General features: G+C 49.0%; 1 protein-coding gene across 5 annotated transcripts in view; it reads right to left on the bottom strand.

Moving 5' to 3' along the window:
* The window catches only part of LOC103651343 (DNA ligase 6), a 47152-nt gene that overhangs the window by 8127 nt on the left and 14092 nt on the right, over positions 1-24933 (bottom strand). Inside the window, exons 8-15 of one of the 5 annotated variants that reach the window (XR_002268201.3) lie at positions 14794-14841; positions 8160-8257; positions 8022-8087; positions 7271-7430; positions 7083-7190; positions 5145-5194; positions 335-392; positions 147-205 (exon numbers count right to left, since the gene is read on the bottom strand). Coding sequence is in view for 1 of the 5 variants with exons in the window: in XM_008676957.3 (XP_008675179.1) it covers positions 147-205; positions 335-369; positions 5145-5194; positions 7083-7190; positions 7271-7430; positions 8022-8087; positions 8160-8257; positions 14794-14841 (624 nt within the window). In the remaining 4 variants the exon portion in view is untranslated. Of the gene's footprint in view, positions 1-146; positions 206-334; positions 869-5144; positions 5195-7082; positions 7191-7270; positions 7431-8021; positions 8088-8159; positions 8258-14793; positions 14842-24933 lie in introns of all 5 variants that reach the window. The other 4 variants (XR_004857375.1, XM_008676957.3, XR_004857376.1 and 1 more) reach the window with 4 other exon arrangements.

The following is a 24933-nucleotide window of genomic DNA, read 5'->3' as shown; positions in this document are numbered from 1 at the left end:
ACGGCAAAAACTAAACATATGAAAAGGAGGCCAGATACCTAGCATCAACAATGTCAATGCAAAAGAAGTGCCACAGTACCAAAATAGGGTTGAAAATAACAACGCATGCATGAAAAGGGAAGTGCTTCATTTGGGATAAGACTTACATTTAGCTGCTGAGCTAACTCAAAATATCCTGGCTTCTCATGGAACAAGTCATGAATGTCTGAAATGAAAGAAAATCACAGGAAGAACTTTAATAGCACCCGTTGAGACGTGCACTCAAGTACTCAAAGAAACAGTAAACTCTCCTAATAAAACTTTGCAACTGCTTCTAAATAATACTGAAACATACACTTTCTTCTTTGCCGAAGAGGGCAATCCAGTAGTCTGCAGGAGCAAAAAAAAAATCCCTAATGTTTTGAATAAGACAATAAAAATATATAAACGAAGGAAATGGTATGAAGCTGTTTTTATAGCATTTAATGGATATTGCCATGGTAGTGTACCAGGTGCAATCACTTTCAAAGCTGCAATTTACGAAATTACGTTCCATTTTAAACACCAAATCAACACAAGTATTCTGAAGAAAGTCGACGGTCTAGACCATAAACTATTGAGTATTGTAACTGCCATTAAAATGTTAACCTCATACTTCAATATGTAAGACTAAACAAAACAATAACATTGCTATGAGCGGTAACATTTGTCTTCAAATTCCTTAATAAAAAATGGTAACTTTGTGTTCCTGTTAACACAATCAACCAGTTTTAATACTTAATAGTAAGTAGAGAAAACTAAAAAATAATCTGGAAGTGTTTGCCATGATTTGGTGCCCAACCAAAGGTGACTGCAGCCTCAGTGGAAAGCCGGAGATTGCACTTCATATCTACCACATTTGACATTTCCATTAGGCACCTCTCGCAACATGAATTTGAATCGTTCATATTCTATGAACTGGAAATGGAATAAGCTACTCTACATCATCAGCAAACTAAATATGTCTGAACTTAATACTCCCTAAGTTTCAAACTATAAGACGTTTTGGCCTTTTTAGATTTATAGCTTTTGTTACACACCTAGAAATATATTATGTCTTCATACACAGTAAAATCTATGAACCTAGAAATGCCAAAATGTCTTATAATTTAGTATTGCAGTATAGAATGAATATTACAGAGAAACCCGAGCAGCTACAGGGTATAGAACCCTAGTGGGCCTGGCCCATATACACGTACGCTAACACCCCCCGCAGTCGAAACTCTAGCCACTGCAGAAGTGGCGAGAAATGAGGACTCTGTGGGAGGCGAGGTCAAGACACCGATAACCCTTATGGTCGGGAGAGTAACCAAGGAAGACACAGCGCGTGGAGCGAGGGGCAAGCTTATGAGGAGCAGTGGAAGCGAGATTGGGGTAGTAAGCGCACCCGAAGACACGAAGATGGTCGTAAGAGGGATGGATGCCGAAGAGAGCGAAGTAAGGGGTGGGGTGGGCAACCGCCTTGGTGGGGAGACGGTTGAGAAGGTAGGTGGCAGTGGCGAGGGCCTCAGCCCAGTAACGAGCGGGAAGGGAAGCCTGGAAGAGTAGAGAGCGCACGACATCGTTCGTCGTGCGAATCAGCCCGGCCGTTCTGGGGAGACGTGTAGGGGCAAGACATGCGGAGATGGACGCCACGAGAGAGGAAGAAGTCACGGGACGCATGGTTATAGAACTCGCGCCCGTTGTCACACTGGACGCTCCGGATGGTGCAACTAAACTGTGTGGAGACCCAAGCGAAGAAGTGAGACAGGGTGGGATAAGTGTCGGACTTTTGACGTAAAGGAAAAGTCCACAGATAATGCGAGAAGTCATCAAGAATGAGTAAATAATACTTATAGCCAGAAATGCTGATTACAGGAGATGTCCATACATCACAGTGTATCAGATCAAAAGTGCCTGTTGCTCTAGAGGAGGAGATGGGGAAGGGAAGCCTAACATGGCGACCTAACTGACAAGCATGACAGAGGTGCTCAAAAGATCCCCTACAACCTGAACCAGAGGTGCTGCTGGAGAGCTTGGACATCACATCACGACCGGGGTGACCGAGACAACGATGCCAAGTAACAGAAGAGGCGGCTGTTGCAAGAAGCCAAGAACACGTGGCGCAGAGGCCGGTGTAGTGGAAGTAGGCAGGCGAAGTGTGTAGAGCGGTCTGGGGCTGTCACACCGAGCGAGAAGGGTCTTGGTGGCAAGATCCTTCACAGAAAGACCAAACAGGTCAAATTCCATGGAACAAGAGTTGTCAGTAGTGAAGTGACGGACGAAGAGAAGATTTTGAATGATGTGGGGAGCAACAAGAACGTTGGATAAACGGAAAGGACTGGGAAGGACCGCGTCACCTACTGAGGTGACGGGAAGGGTAGAGCCGTTTCCAACCACGATGGAAGAAGGAAGAGAAGGGTGGGGGGAGAGGTGGAGGACAGAATACCTGCGTCCGGGGTGGTGTGGTAGGAGGCACCGGAGTCAGCCACCCAATCAGAGACCGAGGTGGGTGGGGCCAGCGTCATCGTGGAGAAGGAGTTGGCGAGAGACTGCGTGTCCCACCCATTTGTCCAGGGCCCCCACACAGGCTGGGTCGGAGGCCCCGGAAGGGGAAGGAGCCCCTGCTGCGGCTGAGGAGGTGTCGAGGGCGCTGCCAGAGAAGCGGCAAAAAAGACCTGCTGAGGGGTGGCGGGGCGAGGGGCCGAGGCACCCGCGGACGGCCCAGGCCACATGTGGATGGTGCCAGTCCACGGGTTGGAGACAGATGGCCACTGGGAACCACCTGTCGTGCCTCGGCCGCCCGTCGTGCCACTGCGTCCACTCTTGCGACCACGGCCGCGACCCCCCTGGAGCCAGTAGGCTGCCGAAGAGCTCCAGGCGGCAGAGGACCGAAGTGCGGTGAAGAGGAGCCCCCCAGAGGCAGAGGGGGCAGCCCGGGGAGCGTTGTAGAGCGCCGTGGCGGGAGCGGCGGTCGCAGTGGCGGAGAGGCGAAGCTCCTCGAGAAGCAGATCATTCTTGGTCTCCGCAAAAGTTGGAAAAGGCTTCATGCGGGTAAGAATGGGCGTCACACGATCGAAGCGAGGGCTCAAACCGCGGAGGAGGTTGAGCACGAGGCACTCGTTGGTGACGGCGGCCCCGAGGGTGCGGAGAGTGTCCGCCATCGTCTTCATCTGACGGCAGTACTCGTCCACAGAGAGATCGCCCTGAGCAAGCTGACGAAAGGCGGTCTCGAGGTACAGGATCCGAGTCTGGCGGTGGCCGAGGAACTGAGCCTCAAGGGCACCCCAGATCCGGTGAGCAGTATCGTCCGGCACGCGGACGATGTCCTGAAGTTCGGCCGTGAGGGTGCCATGGATCCAGGAAAGCACCACCTCGTCCATCAGAAGCCAATCCTCTGATGGGTCAGGGACCGTGAGAGGGCGTGGTCGGCGAGGGCGTAGCGGCGAAGGGTCTGCAGGACTTGGTCACGCCACCAGGGGTACTGAGTGGAGTCCGGCGCAAGAACGTTGGTGACGGTCGCCCGAATGCTGGTGAGGGCCACCGCCTGAGCGTGAAGAGAAGCGCGAAGGGTTGAGGCCGGGGCTGGCGTGGGCTCGAAGGTGTCGGCGTTGTGGCGAGCGGATGTGGGAGAGCCATCCGACACGCCCTTGCCGGCGAGACGACGGTAGGTCTCGGCGCACTGACGCTCGATGGCGTCGACAACCGCCTGCTCTTGCTCAAGAGCACGGGCGGCTTCCTGGGCCCGCTGGCGAGCAGCCGTAACGGCTGCGCGGGTGGCAGCGAGAATGGCAGCAGCGTCATCCGAAGGAGCGCGCAGGGAGGTGATGGCGGACGGCTGGCTGTAGACAGTCGTCGGCAGGGGGACGCTACGCACGGGAGCCCCGCCAGGCGTGTCGAGTGGGACATGTGGAAACCCCGGTGCCAGCAGCTGGGAGCGAAGCAGGGCGGCATCCGGCAGGGAGAGCACAGGAGCCGGCCGAGACCCGTCGGGGCCAGGGGCGGCCGCGAGGGTGGCAGATTGGGTCGGCGGGGGCGGGCCGGCGATGGGGGGCAGCGCAGTAGTGATGACGAAGGTGTGCCTCGTCGGTGCGCCGGGAGCGGCGATGGGGCGCGCAAGGGTGGAGACAGCGAATGTGGTGGGGAAGGGGGCGGCAGGGGGCGTGACGGCTGCCGCCGGTGTGCTGACCACATAGGGGAGGGTCGCTAGGGACGCGGCGGTGCGCGGCGAGGTGCCTGCCGAAGAGGGGAGGGTGCCGGAGGGGTGGTGGGTATCGGCAGCACGCCGGCCGCAGGGGACACGGGCGGCCGAGGGGCGGCGAGGTCCGACGACGCTCCTGCCGCGAGGGAGCTGGTCGCCGGAGTGACGGCAAGATCCGGCGGCCCGCCGGCGACGGGGAAAATGGCCGCCGGGGGCGCGGCAAGAGCAGCACGATAGGAGAGAGGAAGGGGAGGGAAGGGCTCGCCGACACGTGGGGAGAAGGGAGGGGGCGGCGGCCGGCCCGCCATGGAGGGGCGGCAGCGGCTGGAGGAAGCGGGGTGGGGGCGGCGGCGGCTGGAAGAAGGCTGGGGGTGGCGGCGGCTGTAGGAAGGGAGGAAACCTAAAGCTCTGGTACCATATTGCAGTATAGAATGAATATTACAGAGAAACCCTAGCAGCTACAGGGTATACACATACGCTAACATTTAGGACGGAGGAAGTAATTGAAATGTGGTATGGTTAAATTAAATTCAGCTAATAGAAGTACCGCCATAGAGTAAAGCAAATGAGCAATCAATCCTAAGTGTTGTGTAAGCTATAGTGGCTGAGGGCAGCACTGGTTGCCTGGCTGGGGCTTCTGCCCTCCAGTATTTGCTCCTTAAGGCTGAATTTCCTGTGGTCTTATTTGGATCTGGTAGTGTGTAAGTGTGGGTTGTAATCCACCCCCTGCCTCGGGTGTACAATTTCTAGGGGGGGGGGGGTATTTTCTTCTTAATGAAATGACACACAGCTCTCCCGTGTGGTTCGAGAGAGAAAAATGAGCAACCGATGCTCTCTACTTACTTTTTTCGAAGAGAAGGTTTGTTTCTTACAATTACAAACAAGTCCTTTCCAATATTTCCACAAAATTAAGGACTTAAAACTCAAAAGCGTGCAATATTGTTACCTCTCTCCATCATGGAACATGATGTCAAAAACAAACACACAAATGTCAACCTGCAGAGTGGACCACACATTACCAGGTGGATAATAAGATTGATTTAGAGGGAAAGCATGGACTAAGCTTTCAGATTAATATATGAAAAGAGTGTCCATACTAAAAAAAATGCTCCATATACCTACTAGGTACTCATTTGTTACATGAAATGCATTTGGTTTGAGCACAAGAACTATTATAAGTTTTATGCTAAGGACAATTGAGATACACTATGTACCATAAAGGTGAATGAGTTATTGAGCTCTGGCAATATCATCTGTTGAAATGTATAATTTGCTGAATGTATATTTGATGATTGATTGTGATAAATAACCATTATTGAAGAGTGTTATGAATTGCACTATGTTCAATATGAGGGCACTAGGCCTGAATATATACACTGATATAGGATAGGGACCGTGTACAACGACTCTATATATGAGACTGAATACAAGGACAAATGCATAGGCATCTAACACCCCTCAAACTTAAAGTGGATCAAACACATTGAATTTAGAGATATAAAACCTATGTTGAGCCCTGGTCTGCGCCATTGTGAAGAAATCAGCCAACTAAAGCTCTATAAACATACAACAAAGGTCAATCGTATCATAATAAATCTGTGCGCACGTGTAATAGGCATCAACACCTATATGCTTAGTAAGCTCATGCTTGACCAGATCACGAGCAATACTAGTAATAGCACATGTATTGTTAGACAAAAGAAAAGTCCACGTAGAAACTGAAACACCAAAATCCTCAAGCAACCCCTGTAACCAAGTAACATGTGTAGTCACAAGAGCCATAGCACGCAACTCAGCCTCTACACTCAAGTAACTGCTACCTACTTCTTAGTCTTTCAAGCAATGATGAAACCACTAAGAAAAAACTTGTGGGCCTTTCTATTGGAGGTTTTGGAAAATGTCAGCTTTGGAAGGATTTGGCATGATATGGTCAGTGGGATCCTCTCCACCTCTTCCATTCAGGTGTTGTTGAATGGGGTGCCAGGAGATTTCATCAAGCATCAGAGAGGTCTAAGGCAAAGATACCATCTCCGATGCTCTTTATCCTGGTTATGGACATGCTTTTTCTAACATAATGGCAGGAGCTCTACCTCTCAATTAAGAAAGAATTGGTCCAGTTTTAAGGAAAATTGATGCCCAAAACCTACACAGGGTGCACAAGCAACCCAGACAACGGCAGCCCCACACACAAAGTCCATCCTAAGTCATCGTTGTCGAGCTCAACAAGGGACTAGCAGCTCTGACTCCCCAAGACGGGCAGCACAAGGCCAAAGGAAACTCGACGACATCTACAAACACCAGCACAGAAAGAGGCCCCCGACTGGCGGCCAATTCGACTGGCGACGTCTTCCTTGCATGGCTTCCGAGCACCATGTCTCCCTTGCACGAATTTCGAACAGAGTTTCAACAGGTGGAGGAGATCCGGTTCAAGAACAAAGAGCAGATCGCAACCCGTGCAGATGCAACATGGGAGAAAGAAAAAATCGTAGAGAAAGAAAGAGGAACCCTAACCCTAAAATAGGCTCTGTATACTAATGTTATGAATCGCACTATATGCAATATGAAGACATTATGCCCAAATATATACACCAATACAGGATAGAGAGGGTATACAACAAGGACTCTATATATGAGACCGAATACAACAAGGACAGATGCATATTCATCGAACAAAGGGAAGTAGGTCACTAGGGACTTGGGATGGGACTATGATTTGTTCAATTAAAGTTGTGAACCATAACAAAATCAATTAGAGAAATTCATGGACAACTACAATAATTCCTCAAATTTATAAAAGTCATTGGCATTAGTCACATAAAAGTACGACCCAAAACAATATTAATAGTCCAAAGTGGTAATGATGTGTAGTAAATCGCATGCTCACCTTTATGTTCTCTATTGAAATTGAGGAATGCTTATTCCCTCTTTCTCTTGAAGATAGCTCTTGGAACGACATCAACTCATTTCCTTTCTTCCTGTTAATTCCTACCACCTAGATTTGCAAAACAATAACAAAAATAGTTTGAGGCCAAACAAGTGTAGGGATGGCAAATCCTTCAGAGTCAAACTGACCTCGGCATCCAGTATAAAGCTTGACACTTCGGGCTTGCACAACTCCTTAATCATATTCACAAGATCAGGAAATCTGGAAGTTGATTCTTTCATTTGCCTTGAAAATATTCGCACGGATCCATCAAGTGCTTTGTGAATCTGGGCACGCTGACCATCATACCTAGAAGTGACATTAATGAGAAAAAGTCAGTGTTTTGTATCGAGAGAGTTTCTAATAAACTGGGGATCCGAGCATGGGCCACTTGGTGAATGGTTATGGAAGTAACTACTTCTGGTCAACACAGATTATAGCCATGAACTTTGTACGTGTAAAGGAATGACTGTAAACTATTGAGGCTCGACAAACATCATGAATAAGTGTGGGCATATTACCTTAGCACTACAGAGTTTTCATGATCCTTCAAAAATAGACAAGTTATGCTTAAAAATAAAAGAAAATATTTCTTTCTTGGTTATTGACTCTTCCAAACTGTCAAGAATTTGAAACATTCTCCTCAATTCAGGAGTCTGAAATCAGGACTTCATGAGTGATAGAAAGCTTAGGTTTAAGCTACTCTTGGAAGACATTGTGGTTCAGGGCAAAGGCAAACCTTTCTGAAATCTGGTACAGCTGGAAACCCAGGGTTGTAATAGCAATTCATAAAATAATTTCATGTTTTTTAGAAATAATTTTATCTTAAAATAGCCATATAGTTAGTTGAGTAGCTCTAGTCAGAAAGTATCTTAGAGAGGCAATGAGCCATGGACATACTTGTACTCACAAGTAAATGATCTGCCATGGAAAGCTTTCAACGACTGAGTCAACCCGTTAGTAATTCTGGAAAAAAACAATAAAACATAATTATAATAAAAAACCATCACATTTTGCTCAATTCAGACATGTGCATACCTTGCAAGCATAGGTGGAATAGGTGTGCCAGGCACCATTGCCAAGGATGAAGCTGAAAATGCAGTGCCTTCTCTCAGAAGAGAAGGAATGAGCAAATCCTGACAAAAATTGTATTATTGTCAGCACAAGTAACCTCTCTTGAAGCATCCTATTTCAATTTTGAGTTGAGTATAACTGTAACTATTTGCCAGTTGCACTTACACAAAGTTAATATTTGTTAGCGTGTGCTATTTTAGGCAGTTTAGGTGGCACGGCTGCACAGGCTCGTTGCCTTGTGCGCCTGCTCCTTATTTGGTTAATTGGTCTCAGTAGGCAAGGATCTCCCTGATAGGATTGTGTATGATTGTTTCCTATACTTCTGATTGTGTAGGATTGTTTCCTTTTTTGTAGACATCCTTGCCTATATGTACTTGAGCCTTTGCTCCCTTTAATCATTATCATATTTTCTGTCAATTCATTCTCTCATGGTATCAAGAGTCCAGGTTCTACCTCGGATTCCCTCGCTTCCACTCAGTTAGCGCGTCGGCTCCCTGCCATGCAGCGCCCACGCGCCGGCCTCCCTGTCGTGCTGCGCCATGTCTGCCACTCCTCCACAGTCGTCCACGGCCAAGGCGGTTGCGGCTGCCGCTGGACTCGCCGACTCCTCTGTCTCGGCCACCCTCACCCGCGCTCAGCAGGATGAAGTTGACGTCCGCCAAGCCAAGGAGAAGGCCAGCGCCGCTGCCCTGGAGCGCCAGCAAGCCTACGACGCAGCTCTTGCCCGCCTCGCCAAGGCAGAAGAGGAGGCCCGCGCTGCTGTCAGCGCACGGGACGCTGCCCTGGTACGCGCAGATCGGGAGCGGGCGGCTGCCAAGGCTGCCGCCGCCACCCTCGCTCCCCTGCCGTAGGAGGCCGCTGCCCTCCTCCGCTCCTATGCCCACGGATATCCATGGTGCCATGTTGCTGTAGGAGGCCGCTGCCCTCCTCCACCTTCATGCCCAGGTCGTCGCCGTCAGCAACATCCGAAGCCTCGTCCACATCGTCCTCGACATCAACTCCGGCCAATACAGCTGCTGGCGTGCCCAGTTCTTACTGACCCTTGGCAAGTTCTCCCTACAGGATCACGTCCACCTGACGCCCCCGGTTCCCTCCCGGATTGGGATCGGATGGATTGTGTCATCAAGTCATGGATCCTTGTCTCCCTCGCCGATGACCTCGCCGAAATCGTCTCCTCCCAGGGCAACACTGTCTGGGACACCTGGCTCGCTGTCGAGTCCCAGTTCCTTGGGAACCGGGAAACACGTGTCATCCATCTTGAAACAAGGTTCCGCAACTTCGTCTGTCACCTCAAGAAGATGGCTGATGACCTTGGCGCCCTCGGGGAGGTCATCTCGGACCGCACCCTCGTCCTCAATGTGATCTACGGCCTCAACGAGCGCTTCACCCACGTCGGCCCTTGCTTCGTCGCGCTCGGCCCTTCCCCACCTTCCTCGTCATCCGTGAGGACCTCACCCTGGAGGAGCTCACCCTAGTGAACCAGGAGCCTCCTTCGGCCACTCCTCTCGCCGCCACCACCAAGTCCCCGCTGCAGCCCTCCAAGTTCAACTCTGGGGGGTACCAACGGGAACCACTCCAAGAACAGCAGTCATCGCAGCAAGCGTGGTGGCGGCCCCGGCGGCAGCACCGCCCTAGCGCCGGTCGGCAACAGCAGCTGCGCCACTGGCCAGCTCTTGGCCATCTGTCTACAACCCGTGGACCAGTACCATTCATATGTGGCTCGACGCACGTCCTCATCCGGCTCGTCCACAGCAGCAGGCCCTCGTCGTCCAGCAGAAGCCACCTGCGGCTCCTGCTCCTGCTACACCGACTGAAGGGGGCGGCCAATGGGCACCGCTAGGGTTCTACCACCCCATGGTCGACCTGCCCTCCTGGGACACTCAGTTGTTGGCCTCTGCTTTCAGCACGAAAACGCTGCAACAACCCCCATCCAACGAATGGTACTGACTCGGGTGCTACTTCCCACATGACATCCTCTTACGAAAGTCTTTCACATACTTTTTCCCCGCGGTATCCTACTCCATCAATTGTTGTTGGTAATGGTTCCCTGCTTCCTGTGGTCGGCACAGGCTCTACTGAATTACCTCATTCCTTATTTCTCAATAATATTCTTGTGTCCCCATAAATTATTAAGAATCTTATTTCGGTCCGTCAATTTACTATCGACAACAATTGCTCTATTGAGTTTGACTCTGCTGGTTGTTCTGTGAAGGATCTACAAACTCGGAACATGATTGTCAGGTGCAATAGCTCCGGGGCCCTATACCCCTTGCATCTGTAAGCAACAGGACTCTTACTCTCATCGAGAGGATGACACTACGAGTTGGGGCAATTTTTTGTTTATTTTCTCAAACACTACACAATGTCATATCCATGTAAGGGTTGGGAACACATATTTATAGACCTAGGGGCTACACTACACACTACACAAAAGGTGTTGTGCTCTAGTATGCAGCAGTAGAGATACTGTTGTCCCTACTGTCCTCTAGATGCTAAAGGAGGACAGTCAAAAGGCTCCTGTTGTCCTCTAGATGCTAAAAGAGATGTTGTTGTCCCTATTGTCCTCTAGATGCTAAAGGAGATGCTGTTGTTGTCCCTGAGATGCACGTTGTCCTCGCAGTCAAAAAGGAGCTACAACAAGAACTCCAGTCCTCCACAAGTCTACCCAAAAATGCTCAAGACTTATTCCATCAGCATCTTCCTCCAGCTCAGTCTTTTGTCACCAAGCCCGCCTCCCCCTTGTGGCACCGTCGTCTTGGTCATCCAGGTCATGAAGCTCTGTCAAAGGTCGCTTCTAGTGTCACTTTCAATTTAGAGGATTGTTTAGCTTTAAGTCATTCTTGTCAACTTGGGCGTCATGTTCGACTACCTTTCCATGCTTCTCATTCTCGTGCGTCTAATAAGTTTGATCTTATACACTATGACTTGTGACATCTCCAGTGGTTAGTGTGTCTGGCTACAAATATTATTTGGTCATTCTTGATGATTGCACTCATTACCTGTGGATTTTTCCTCTTCGTGTTAAATTTAACACTTTTAGCACGCTCGCAACCTTCATTGCCTACGCCTCTACCCAGTTCGGCGCCACTGTGAAGGCCGTCTAGTGTGACAACGGGTGCAAGTTTGAAAACTCCAGTGCTCGTACCTTTCTTCTCAGCCAGGGCATCCACCTTCACATGTCCTGCCCCTACACCTCACCTCAGAACGGTAAAGTTGAACGCAACATTCGGTCCATTAATAATGTTGTTTGCTCCCTTCTGTTCCAAACATCTATGCCCCCTCATATTGGGTTGAGGCACTCTCCACAACAACAAGACTACTTAACATCCTGCCAACCAAGACCCTTGCCTTCTCTAGGCCGCACCTTGCCTTGCATGGCACTCCTCCGACGTATGATCATCTACGGGTGTTCGGCTGCAAATGCTACCCGAACTTGTCTGCCACAGCTCCCCACAAACTCGCACCCAGGTCTGCCCTATGTGTATTCCTTGGCTATTCCGACCATCACAAAGGATATTGTTGCCTTGACCTCTCTTCCAATGGCATCATCATCTCGAGGCATGCCAATTGTCATCTTTGATGGAACTGCCTTTCCCTTTGCTGATCACGATGGACCACGCTCTCCTGTAGCGTTTGAATTTCTTGATGATCTTCACACTGTGCCTGATCCTATTGGACCACAGCACATGTTTTTGCCTACAACAACTCCCGGTGACCCAAAATCATCGGCAGCCCCCACAGACCCTATGTTGTCGCTGCCTTCACCCGCGCCATGTGCGGCCTCGTCGCTCCTTCCCGCGCCAAGCGCGGCCCCAACAACGCCTTCCACCGCGCCAAGCACGACCTCGACTACGTGCCCGGACCCCGACTACATCTCGCCAGCGCCCCGCACGGTGCAACCGTGTGTCGCCACACGCAGCCCACCGTCGGGCTTCCTGCCTCAGGCGAGCGTCATCACCAACGTCTACATGCGCCAGGAACGCACGGATCCCATTCCGGAGTCGGCTGCTCCATTTCCAGTGTCGCTTCCCAAGGGTGTTGTTGTCCATCCAATGACTAACCAGCACCCCATGGCGACGCGCGCGAAACAGGGCTTTCGCGTTCTAGCACTGTTCCATGCTGCCCAACTCTCCCGGTGCCCAAGACCTACCGTGGTGGCCTCGCTGACCCAAGTTGGCGCGCTGCCATGGAGGAAGAGCATGTTGCCCTTCTGCAGAATCACACTTGGGATCTCGTGCCTCGACCACCTCAGACCAACGTGGTAACAGGCAAATGGATCTTCAAGCACAAGTTCAATGCCGACGGGACACTGGTGCGGTACAAGGCGCGTTGGGTTCTTCGAGGATTCACCCAACGCCCAGGTGTGGATTTTTCTGAAGCATTCGGCCCATTGGTAAAGCCAGCTACAGTTCGCACAGTTCTCTCCCTGGCTCTATACCGGAAATGGTTCTCTCTAGCTCTATCCCGGAAATGGCATGTAGACCAACTTGATGTGAAGAATGTCTTTCTGCATGGAACCCTGCCAGAGACAGTGTACTCGTTCAACCGTCCGGATTTGAAGACCCTGCGCACCCAGATCTCGTTTGTCGACTGAACCAGTCCCTCTACAGATTGAAGCAGGCTCCTCGCGCATGGTTCAATCGATTTGCCACATATTTGCTCTTCCTCGGATTTGTTGAGGCCAAGTCCGACACATCACTATTTGTCTTCTGGCGTGGATCCGACACTTCCTATTTGCTGCTCTATGTTGATGACATCGTCCTCACCGCTTCCTCACCTGCCCTTCTGCGCCGGATCATTTCGGCCCTACAACAGGAGTTCTCCATGAAGGATCTCAGTGTGCTACAACACTTCCTTGGTATGCATGTTCAGCCCTCAGGCGATGGCCTTCTTCTCTCTCAGAAGCAGTACATGGTGGAGCTTCTTGATCGCGCAGGGATGTCAGAGTGCAAGCCTTGCCTCACTCAGGTTGATACAAATCCAAAGGTTGCTTCAACAAATGGTGCGCCGGTAACTAACGCTTCGGATTTTCGCAATCTTGCTGGTGCTTTGCAGTGGTTGACATTCACCTGGCCGCCTATGTTGTTCAGCAAGTTTGCCTTCACATGCACTCTCCCCGGGAACCACACCTTGCCGCGTTGAAACGAATTCTGCGATACATTTGTGGCACCCTTGATCTTGGCCTCTTGTTGCGACCGTCTACAGCGACTGATCTTGTGGTCTACGCTGATGTTGATTGGGTTGGTTGCCCGGATACGCGCAGGTCCACCTCGGGCTATGTTGCGTTCCTTGGTGACAACCTCATCTCCTGGTCCTCCAAGCGTCAGAACACCGTCTCCAGGTCTAGTGCTGAATCCGAGTATAGCGCAGTATCGCGATGTGGCTAATGGAGTTGCAGAAGCCACATGGTTGCGCCAGCTCCTATTGGAACTTCACATTCCTCTTCACCGCGCAACACTGGTGTATTGTGACAACACCAGTGCCGTCTACATGACCTCCAACCCCGTCCAGCATCAACGCACCAAGCACATTGAGATTAATCTATACTTCGTCAGAGAACTGGTTGCCGCTGGTGATCTTCGTGTCCTACAAATGCCGACGACATCACAGTATGCCGACATCTTCACCAAGAGCCTTCCATCCTCTGTCTTCACCGAATTCAGGACCAGTCTGAACGTGCGCAGTGGCTGACGATCTGACTGCGGCGAGGGGGGTTACTGTGTGCTATTTTAGGCAAAGTTTAGGTGGCATGGCTGCACGGGCTTGTTGCCTTCTGCGCCTGCTCCTTATTTGGTTAATTGGTCTCAATAGGCAAGGATCTCCCTGATAGGATTGTGTAGGATTGTTTCCTTTTCTGTAGACATCCTTGCCTATATGTACTTGAGCCTTTGATCCCATTAATCATTATCATATTTTCTGCCAATTCATTGTCTCTCGATATTTATATCACCTTCAAACATAGCTATCATCTGAGCCATTTATATCATACAAATAGACTAGTGGTCATCCTTACTGTTGGCTGGAGCAAACTATTCTCTATTGTCAAGGGAGACAATGCTTTTTGATACAAACATACATACATAAATACACTTACAAAAGACCCCGAATGACTTAAATTCGTTAAGTCATTTCAGGGTGGGTGATCATAACCTAGGGTGATATTGCCATGCATTGACCTTTTATATAGGTGAATGTAGGATGATGGTGTAAAGTTGAGACGAGAGCAATTACTCCAAAATCCAAATTACAGTTTGCCTTCAACCTTGTTGTGTAGAGATAGTTGTGTAATGAAGATCAGTAGTACATCTACTCAGTCCAGAAAAGTTCACGTAAATTTAGCCTGTTAGTCTAAAGTCAGTAGGAATTTTTATTTTAAAATGAGAAGTTAAACAATTACAAGAGACACAGCACAGCCTTTGGGCTGACCCTAGATCTGCCCCTGATGAAGTTTGCAAGCTTACAGCTTGGGTAAATCCACAAATTTCATGTAGGATGAATCTATTTTTTAGGAATGTAAACAGTTAGGACGCAGTCAAAGCTTGGAAATTGTGTGACACGATAAATGCATATGACGCAAGTGATAGATTCAATCTCTTACTAGATTAGGAGTGACATTGTATGCCTCGGCAACTTCAGTTGAAAGACTCTGCACAAAAAAAGGAAGATCCAAAGATAAAAATTTTAGTTCAGAACAATGTGTGTACTTTGGAAGTCAAATATAGGGTTCTAATTCAGTGTGGATCCTCTTTCTATTTAGAAAGAAAATTCCTAGTAAGAGAGACAATCAAGACAACTTCTCTCGAAGAATTTTTAACAAGAGAATGGTACAAGATGCGTTGGATAACAGGTGTTGGGTGAAAGATACTAAAGGACCTCTCTGAGCAGTGCCCTAGCAGAATATCTCCACTAGGCCAAAATAGCCAAGTACAGCAACCTTACAACCAAACATCACTGTCGCCTGGCGCTACCTCACATGCCACCACAGTATTATGAGGGCTAATGAAAAGCTTTAAAAAGCAGGTGTTCTGTTTGAAGGTAAGTAAGGGTATGTTTGAATTGAACCCTAAGATAAATGTGCCTCGCCTGTACCCTGCTGGAGAGCTTTTTTTTCGAACACGCAGGAGAGCTGCGTATCATTGAATTAAGAAGGGTCTAAAATTAGACCAAATACAAACACAACAGAAAAAAGAAATAAAGAAGAAAAAGGAGAAGAAAGAAAATAAACAAGGCCATCCTGCCCCCACAACCTAGACTCAAAAAACATCCTTCCCTTATGAAGTTAGCTACTGAACTCTCTACTAGAGCCCTACAGGACACCTGGAATGGGAGCTGTAATAAGGGCAAGATGTTTGGCCCCCGCAAATTCCCATATAATAATTTCTTCGTCAGCTCTTCTAATAGCACCCTCCAAACTAAGTGTAACTCTGTCAAAAACACATCCATTTCTATGGTTCCAGAGAGTCCAAAGCCCAAGGGTAATCAAGGAATCGAGCCCTTTTTTAGCAATCCCCTGCAACTGCTCACTGATTCTGCTCCATATTTGATTGTAGCCCTGGTGACCTGCCTGTCCCAGGCATCACCCGCCAGGCTCAGGCACATGAAAATGATCGCCTGGCTCTGACTGCCACTGTTGGCAATTGAACTCTCTGCACAGGTGAGCAATTAGCTCACACACTCACAACTCAAGGCTAGAGGTAGAAGAGTTTGAGAACAGAGCACACAGCACAAGCACAAGTCTGCTAGTGCAGAAACTGAACTGCTTTTTCTATTGCATTGCATAGGATATATATACAAGTAGTGGTACATATACCAACTATATAATGTAACACTAGAGTAGCTGAGATCAGCCTCCAACTACTTAGACTTGGGTGAGGTAAGACACTACAAAGTTCGCCAATTGACATACTACTACAGTGAAGTATAAGACAGCAGGAATGACCTATTGTCTAATCCTTGCTGCAGCAAAACAATTGGAGAATGCAGCAGATTATCTTACAACTCTTCCCCTAATCATGCTGCTTCTCCTTGGAATTGAGCTACACCATGCCAAACTTCTCCTTGAGGCCAGAAAACCGAAGACGTCCAAGTGGCTTGGTGAGGTCTTCTTCTTAATACAATACTCGGGGGCTGTCTTACCCCCGCAGGTCGAGGATGCCCGCGAGTTGTCGGACGGTCTCGACGAACTCAATGACAATTTGTCGTCCATCAACACAATCACGAAGAAAGTGACACTTGATGTCGATGTGCTTGCTCCGGTCGTGAAAGACAGGTTTCTTCACATGAGCCATGGCGGATTGATTGTCCACCATCAGAGTCAGTGGGCAAGCTTCTTCCCCAACGAGCTCAAACAGCAGCTGACGCAGCCAAACTTCTTGGCATGCCACCATGACCACTGTGGTGTACTTTGCCTGACACATCGACAGTGTCACCACCTTCTGCTTCTGTGATTGTCGCTCAATAAGGGACGAGCAGAGGAAGACGAGAAGGAGGAGGTGCCCTTCCGCCTGTCAATGTTGCCTGCCATGTCTTCACCGCTAAAGCCTTTCAGCCACAGTTCTGCTCTGCCAATCTTGGGGTGCTGGACCTTGTGGGCTCTTCTTAGGCTGATGTGGTGATGGAGGCCTACGTATGTGCACAAGACCTTGTGGACTCTTCTCAGGCTGATGTTGTGTGTTTTCAAGAGACAAAAGTGCAAAGTATATCTAGAGGAACTATAGTTTCCATGCTTGGGAGTTGGGACCACTGTTATCCTAAACGGTCGTTTAGACCGTTTAAACGCCGTTTAAATGCTACTCAGTAGCTAACCGTTTAGGTCATTGATGCCGTTTAATCCTGTATAATCTGTTTTTAGTCCGTTTAAACGCCCATGTAACGCTAAACAGAGGATGACCGATTGTTTACCGTTTAGCGTTTACGATAACACTGGTTGGGACCTAGTTCACTGATTTTGTTTTCCTTCCGTCCATTGGTGCTAGCGGTGGTATTTTGATGGCCTGGGAACATCAATTGGGATTTACAGGCTTGAAAAGAATTGATAATCACAGCATTTCTGTGTAGTTCGGCAAAGAGGGAGGAAATGCCTGGTGGCTCACATGCGTGTATGGTCCTCAAGGAGACAATGAAAAAATTCAGTTCCTCCAAGAACTCAAGAGACATTAGAGTTGCTTGTGTTGAGCCATGGGTCTTGGCTGGAGATTTCAACCTCATTTACAAAACATCTGACAAGAATAACTCTAACATAAATAGAGCTATGATGGGTCGTTTTTGAGGAATGATTAATGATTTAGCCCTCAAAGAGATCTCGCTACATGGTCGTAAATTTATTTGGTCCAACCAACTAGATGATCCAGTCTTGGTTAAGCTTGATAGGGTATTCTGTTCAGTGGATTGGGAATTATTTTTCCCCAATGTTCTTCTCCAACCGGGAAGACGGTGATCCAGCCAAAGGGACGACGGATCTAGCCAGGAGGGTCATAGCAATGGTGAATCCGTCGCTGTCGTGGCCTTCCCGGCCGGATCCACCGTTACCCCTTCTATTCTGTCGTGGGCGCGGCCACCATGGCTGGCGCAGACGCGTGCGCTGCCGCTAGCCTCCCTGGCGGGGCTCCTCAACGTTCGGGCGATCGAAGAAGCAAGAAGGTCAGCTTGCTAGTGCCCTTTTATTGTGTCGCCCTGCCGACCGTTGACGCTCAAACGTCGACCCCTCCCGAAGAACAGGCTACTGCTGCGTGTCTCCCGACCACGGCCACCTCGACTTCATCTACCTCGGCATCCAGGGGCTATTGTCTTCTCGAAGTCCACATCGGTCTCTACTCCAGCCGCAACATTCGCACCCTCACGACGTTGCGACTGCGGAGGATTTCAACCTGTCGGCTCCTACCTTCGACTTCTACTTCAGTCTCATCGTGTGTGGTGTCCCCGTTGCGACTGCGGGGGGGTGTTAGACAGTGTGTGTGCGGGTCGACACTGGTGAGGACGGTGCGGAGGGGGCTGCCCAGGCTCACGACGACAGTTGACCTGCAAACGGCTGGCGGGTGTGCCTGTGCCTGCCTGCACGAGTGCGTGGCGGCTGGCCCGCGGCGTCGGCACGGGCTCTCGTGCATGGTCCGGCGGCGGCGGAGAGGGAGCCACGCACGGGTCGGACGAAGCAGCGGCGACGGCGCTTGCCAGAGGAAGGGCCGCGGCAGCGACACATGCCAGAAGAGGGGTGTTGTCGCGGCGGTGGCGAGGCTGCCCGCGCCCACGACAGTGTCAGCCGGTCCGAGGAGCCTAGTCAGCGTTGGAGGGGAATGAGGAGGCTGGAAGCCTGAGGGTGGTCGACTGCGGTGGATCTGAGCCGCCAGGGGAGGCGCGGCGCCAGAGGGGCCAGCGTCATGCAGATGGGAAAGGAGAGGCGAAGGCCTGGTGGAGGGGCGGCGACTGCGCAGGCGCGTAGGCCTGCTCCTGCTCGCGCCCGCCTGCTAGTGACGACGACGTCCCAGGAGGCGCCAGCATGGGACATGGTGTTGCGCGGTCGTCGAGGGTTGGCCACGCCTAGGCGGTTCGCCGGAGACCTGGAAGATGGCCGTCAGAGGAGGGGAATACGACGGCGGCGAAATCCCTGGGGAGGAGACCAGCGGCTGCAGGATGGAGGCCCGGCGGCTATGAGAGGACGGAGGAGGTCGAATCTTGGACGAGGGGTCGCGCCTAGGAGGTAAGGTTGAGCCTCCCGGGGGGGCAGCCGGGCAACTTCTGCGAAGACAGTGGGCGGCCACCTGGGCGCCCTTGATGTATTGCATAGAGGTGGTAATTACATATATAGACACATAACCTGTAAGACCCAAAATCTGTATAACAAAAAAAAATAATAATAAAATAAATATATGAAGAAATGAAATAGTAAATTCTAACATCTCAACTTATGCTTGAGCAATGAATGTGAGGAATGAATTTTGAAAACCAAGAAAATGAAGGTAGGAAAGGAGGGAAGAAAGAAAGATGATACAATACAAAATAATATTATTAAAAAACTTCATCACATGATGATATGACCAAATTGCATAGTTAGTATGAATTTAAATTTGCACTTCAGTTTGAATTCTAAATCTTGATTTAAAATAATTAAGAACAAATGAAAACAGAAAATAAAATCAAAAGAAAAAGAAGAAAGCTTACCTGGGCCCATACCTCATCTTTTGGCCCACCAGATGAAGCCAGCCACGCGGCCCAACTGAGGAAGTCGCGTGCGCCTGACCGTGGGGCCCGCTTGACAGCAGTCTGCTCGCGCCCACATTACGACTGGGTCGCCCCACTGGGATTGTGGTTCACCCAGTCAGCCGTCGTTCGCTATTTCCTCACGCGCCTCGCTCATTTCACTGCCGCTGGGACCCTAGGAACAGACGCAGCGGACTCCACACGCGGGTTGAATCAGTCGCTTGCGTGCGGGACCCACCTTATAGGCGTGGTCTTCTTCTTCCCCGTGGATCTCGGGCGCGCGCTGACTGACGAACGCCGCCGCGGTTTGTGCGGGGTCTCAACTGCCACGCCAGCTGGTGTCGAGAGCCCTGCGCGCCTATTTACTCGCGAAAAGCCCTCTGTTCTCGCCCCGAACCCTCTCTGCAAACCCGACCGCATCCTGCGCAACTTCAACCGAACGCGGCAATGGTGGGCGCTTTGCGGGGGTTCGGTTGGATGGTGCTGGGGGGATAAAGCTCGACCCCGTGGCCATCGTGTCCTTCCTCCTCCATCGCGCACCCGCAATCCTTCTCCAGCAACATCAGTTGAACAGTCTTCACCGTCATGGGGATCCGCGGGACCATGGGTGGTCGCGCTCGCGCCATCGTGGGACTTTCCCTTGGCACCGCTTGCTCGACCCGATTACTCGTTGGTGGTCGTCGCTGTGACCGCTGCACCTGTGCGTGCCCTCGCCGGGTGGGATTGTGGGCCAGATCTCCGGCAATTCCTCGCCGGTGCGGCTGCACCACCACCGCGCCGCACTACACCGTCAACCGGCCCCGTCCTCATCCCTACTCTCGGTAATACGCCTCTCTCGAGTTCGTGCTAGCTCCTGCTTTCTCTTACACTAGTCTGCGAGGAGTTTTGGGCGCGCGGGGGTGCACCACTGCTTCTCATCGGCGTGCGCCGCCGTGCTGCCCTACGCGCCGCCGTGACCCGGTGCGGAGTTGGCAGAAGGCCTCCTGGCCGTTGGATCGGTTAGGGGCGTCTAGGATTAGATCGGAATGGCAGTAGGGTTTAGACCGCAGATCCAAGAAGCAACGGTTTAGATTAGATTGTGTATACCCCATCGTCCACATAGAATCTCGACCGTGGATCGCTCGATCGACGGTTCTGGATGTGCACCGTTTCATTGAATCAAAGGAGTTGATCGGGGCCCTTGATTTCTAATCCTGCGGTGGGGGATCCACCGTACCCCTTCGCTGTGGACGTTTGACAAAAGAGCCCTCTGCTTTCTGAAAAATAAACCCACAGTCCTGTCTGGTGGAATCATGAGTCTTAGAAACTTTTGCGAGTTAGACCCTGTAGTTCTCTGGATTGATGCGCGCAGTACAGAGGAGTAGGAAACCAAATAAATTCAATTAGAAAATGATTTTTAGTGTTAAAATAATTCCAGAAACTCATTTTATTCATAGAAAATTCATACTAACTCCTTTTTAGTCCATTCCAGTTCCTATAATTTTGTAATATTATGGTTTATCATCTAGTACCACTGTTTTGACATGAAAGCCACTTTAAATTATCTCTTAATTAATCTTTTGTCAAATACATAAAACCTTCCTAAATTCATAACTTCCCCATTTAAACTCCGAATTGATCCGTTCAAGTTGCGTTAGTCTTGTATAAATATTTACTATGCAATAACAACATTTATGGTACCAAATCTCACTATTTTATCTATATTTAACTGATGTGGATAGCCTTGTTAATCCGCTTATCATTATAATCTATTAAAATATGATCTAAGGTTCATTTATAACTTAGATCAAAGTGAGTTAATTATTTATAAGATATTCTCTCATATGATTTGTACTAACCAATTTATAATATAGTTTAATATTTTAATCACGTAGATCTTCTATAAAATCATAACTCCTTAACTCCGATCTTAGTAGTTCTCGATCCCGCGATCTCGTAGCAACGCGTAGATTATTATTATGCAGTATGTTCTTATGTTTGGTGAAATGTTAATTTTGTCTATAACATGTATGTTTGTATTGCTGCGACTAGCAGTGAGGTCACGAGGATCTGAAGAATCACCCTGGTAACTGGAATCTCAAGTGCCAGGCAAGTTGTGCCCTTGATCACTTCTTTTTACCCACTCATGTTCTAATTAATCATAATGATCTGCATAGGTTAATTTTGATGGGACCCAATAGGTTACCCTAGTTTGTTTATCCTGTTTACCTTGTTTACCCCTGAATCAATTGGGTAGTTATGCTATTGCTTTATATGGTTTTCGGGTTAATATTTCATTACATCCATGTTCCAATTATTCTGTTATGTTATTTATGTTCATGATAAGATCATTATGTTAATTGGAACATGGAGCGACCACCCGGGAAAACAGTGCTACCACAAGGGTTTAATGGGACGCCTTTGGCTGATTAACTAGGAAAGCTAGTGGAGGTCTTCCTTACCCGAAAGGGGCAAGGGCAGTAGGGGAGTGGTCAGTGTAGGGAGGCCCTCGGGAGGATTTTGCTGCGATGGCGGTCCTGCAAGGGATTCCTGCATTGGAGCTTCCTATAAACTGTAGCGGGATTTCTGAAGCTAGTGGAACTTTGTAAAGGCCTCGTAGTGTTACCCTGCCTCGCCTCCTCGGTAGAGGTGTATGGGACTCATGACCCCTTGGCAGATGGGTAACACGGCTTGTGGGTAAAGATGCGCAACCTCTGCAGAGTGTAAAACTAGTATACTAGCCGTGCTCACGGTCATGAGCGGCTCGGACCCTCACATGATTAAATTATGGAACCTAAATTCAATTTGTCACTTGCATTTGCATGGGATTATTTATTAATTTTGTTCTATTACTTTTATTAAGGTTTGGTATTTACTTACACCTAGTAATTGCTAATAAAAGTTTGACCAACATTAAAAGCAATGCTCAGCTTTAACCATTTTCTTTGATAAGCCTCACACTTCATGAGCTCCCACCTTTGGCGAGTTCATGCACATTATTCCCCACAACTTGTTGAGCGATGAACGTATGTGAGCTCACTCTTGCTGTCTCACACCCCCCCCCCCCCACAGGAGATGAACGGGTGGTTCAAGTGGAGCATCATATCAAGGAGTTCGATTCGATCTAGGTGGCGTCTCCCAGTTGACTTTCTGGCGCCAAGGATATTTTAGATCCTGCTATATTTATCTTTTAATTTTGTAAGACTTCCGCTATGTAATAAGTACTCTGATTATTGTGACATTTATCTCTATACACTCTGTTATTATATATGTTGTCTTCTTTGGCGCATGTATGAGATGCACCCGGCTTTGTCCCTTAAAGCCGGGTGTTACATAACCCTAACCCTAATGGGTCGGCAGCACAACAGTGGTGCCGACCCACACACACAGTCTAACATAGTGAGTTGCCCACCACCTCCTATCAGCTTAAACTTTTGGGTTGAATTGGTTAGTGCATACAGCTTAACATGGTATCAAAGCGAGAGGTCTCGAGTTTGAATCCTAGCAGAGGCATTATTTGTGTCTCCACCCTTTTTTCCATGTTTGCGCCTTTCTCTCTAGCTGCATTTGCAACTTTCTCTTTGGTTGCATGTGAGTGGGGGTGTTGAAGTGTATAAGTGGATTGACTAACTTCTATCGACTTAAGCTTTTGGGTTGAACAGGTTAGTGCAAGCAACTTAATATGGTACCAAAGCCAGACGTCATGAGTTTGAATCTTGGTTAAGGCAATTAAATAAAATAATTTTTACTCATTCTTATTCCACGTCTGAGACCCATAAAAGGCTCGACGTGAGGGGGAGTGTTGGAATATAATATAAGTGAATTGCCCACCACCTCCTATCAGCTTAACCTTTTGGGTTGAACTGGTTAGTGCATCCACTCTAACAAGGCATAGGAGAGGACTCTGACATGGAGACCCACTCTCCCCGATGTTATTCATCCTTGTGATGGATATTCTGGGAATTTTGTTCAACGATGCAGAGGAGGCAGGATTACTCCAGCAGCTATCAAGAAGAAAAAGGTTTCATCGGATCTCTATATATGCAGATGACGTGGTCTTATTTTTGCATCCAACATCATCAGACATCTCTGTGACACTGGACATCCTCCAGCTCCTTGGTGATGCTTTTGGCCTTTATAATAATGCACAAAAATCCAACATCTTTCCAATCAGGTGCCCTGAGGAGACCTTACTGGTGGTTCAGACCTTGCTGCCATGTGGGATTGCAGCATTCCCTTGCTGATATTTGGGTCTTCCATTGTCATTACATAAGCTAAGTAGGCAACAGTTTCCGTCTTTTGTTGAAAAGATTGCTGATCAGCTTCCAAACTGGAAGACTGATTTTAATGACCATGGCAGGAAGAAGGATTCAAGTACAGCATGTCCTCATAGGCATGACCATCTATGTAGCAATGGCTGTTGACATCCCCCAATTGGCCTTGGATCTATTGATAAGATAAGGAAAGGTTTCCTCTGGAGAGGTCGAAAGGAAGTAAGAGGAGGTCACTGCTTGGTGTCTTGGGGTAAGGTGTGCCGACCTCTACAGCTGGGTGGATTGGGTATTTCTAATCTCCAGGAGCTCTGCTGGGCTCTCAAAATGAGATGGCTTTGGTTGCAAAAAACTGACCCTGGACGTCCTTGGACTGGCTTACTATTCATGTACCTAGTAAGGCTCGGGCTTTCTTTTCCAGGGCACTGATCTCTGAGGTTGGGGATGGAGCAAACACCATGTTTTGGACAGATAAGTGGCTTCATGGGAAAAGAGTTTCTGATTTGGCACCTCGGCTGTTTGAATTAATTCTAAAGAGATTTATTAACAAGAGAACTTTCCAAGACGCCTTATCAAATAGGAGATGGATTTTAGACATTAAAGGGGCTCTCACAGTTGGAGCTCTAATTGACTATCTTCATCTTTGGGAAGCTCTCTCAGATTTTGAACTGCAGCCCAATAGGGAGGATAAGCATATTTTCAGCATTGCTTCGGATGGAAGATACTCTGCAAAGGCTGCTTATAAGAGTCTTTTCTTGGGATCAAGCTCTTTTGAACATTATATAGAAGGCTGTGGAAATCTTGGGCCCCATCAAAGTGTCAATTTTTCATTTGGCTGGTTGCCCAAAACAGGTGTTGGATGGCTGACAGATTGGCTAAGAGAGGTCTGAATCACCCAAGCAAAAGCCCTTTATGTGACCAGGAAGCTGAAACAATAAATCATTTGCTTGTGTCGTGTATTTGCATTTTGCAAGACTCTTCTGGTACATGCTGTTGAGGAAGTTTGGTATGCATTCTTTAGCCCCACAACCAGGTGCCACATCCTTTCTTGAGTGGTGGGAAAAAACCTCAGAGGCTGTGAATGGGCTTCTCAAGAAAGGACTGGACTTCAACGTCATCCTGGGGACCTAGATGATTTGGAAACACCGTAACAGATGTCTTTTTCATAACTGGACGCCCAGCTTGCCTTTAATCCTTAGGCTCGCTGATGAAGGGAGGAGAATGTGGGAAATTGCAGAGGCCAAGGGGATATCCTATCTGGCAGCTCCTTCGCCTGAATCTTGAAGGCTGCTGTC

The sequence above is a fragment of the Zea mays genome, chromosome 3 (genome assembly GCF_902167145.1).
Source record: "Zea mays cultivar B73 chromosome 3, Zm-B73-REFERENCE-NAM-5.0, whole genome shotgun sequence".
NCBI lineage: Eukaryota > Viridiplantae > Streptophyta > Magnoliopsida > Poales > Poaceae > Zea > Zea mays.
The sequence above is the reverse complement of the archived record's forward strand: the minus strand, read 5'-3'. Positions and strand labels throughout refer to the sequence as shown.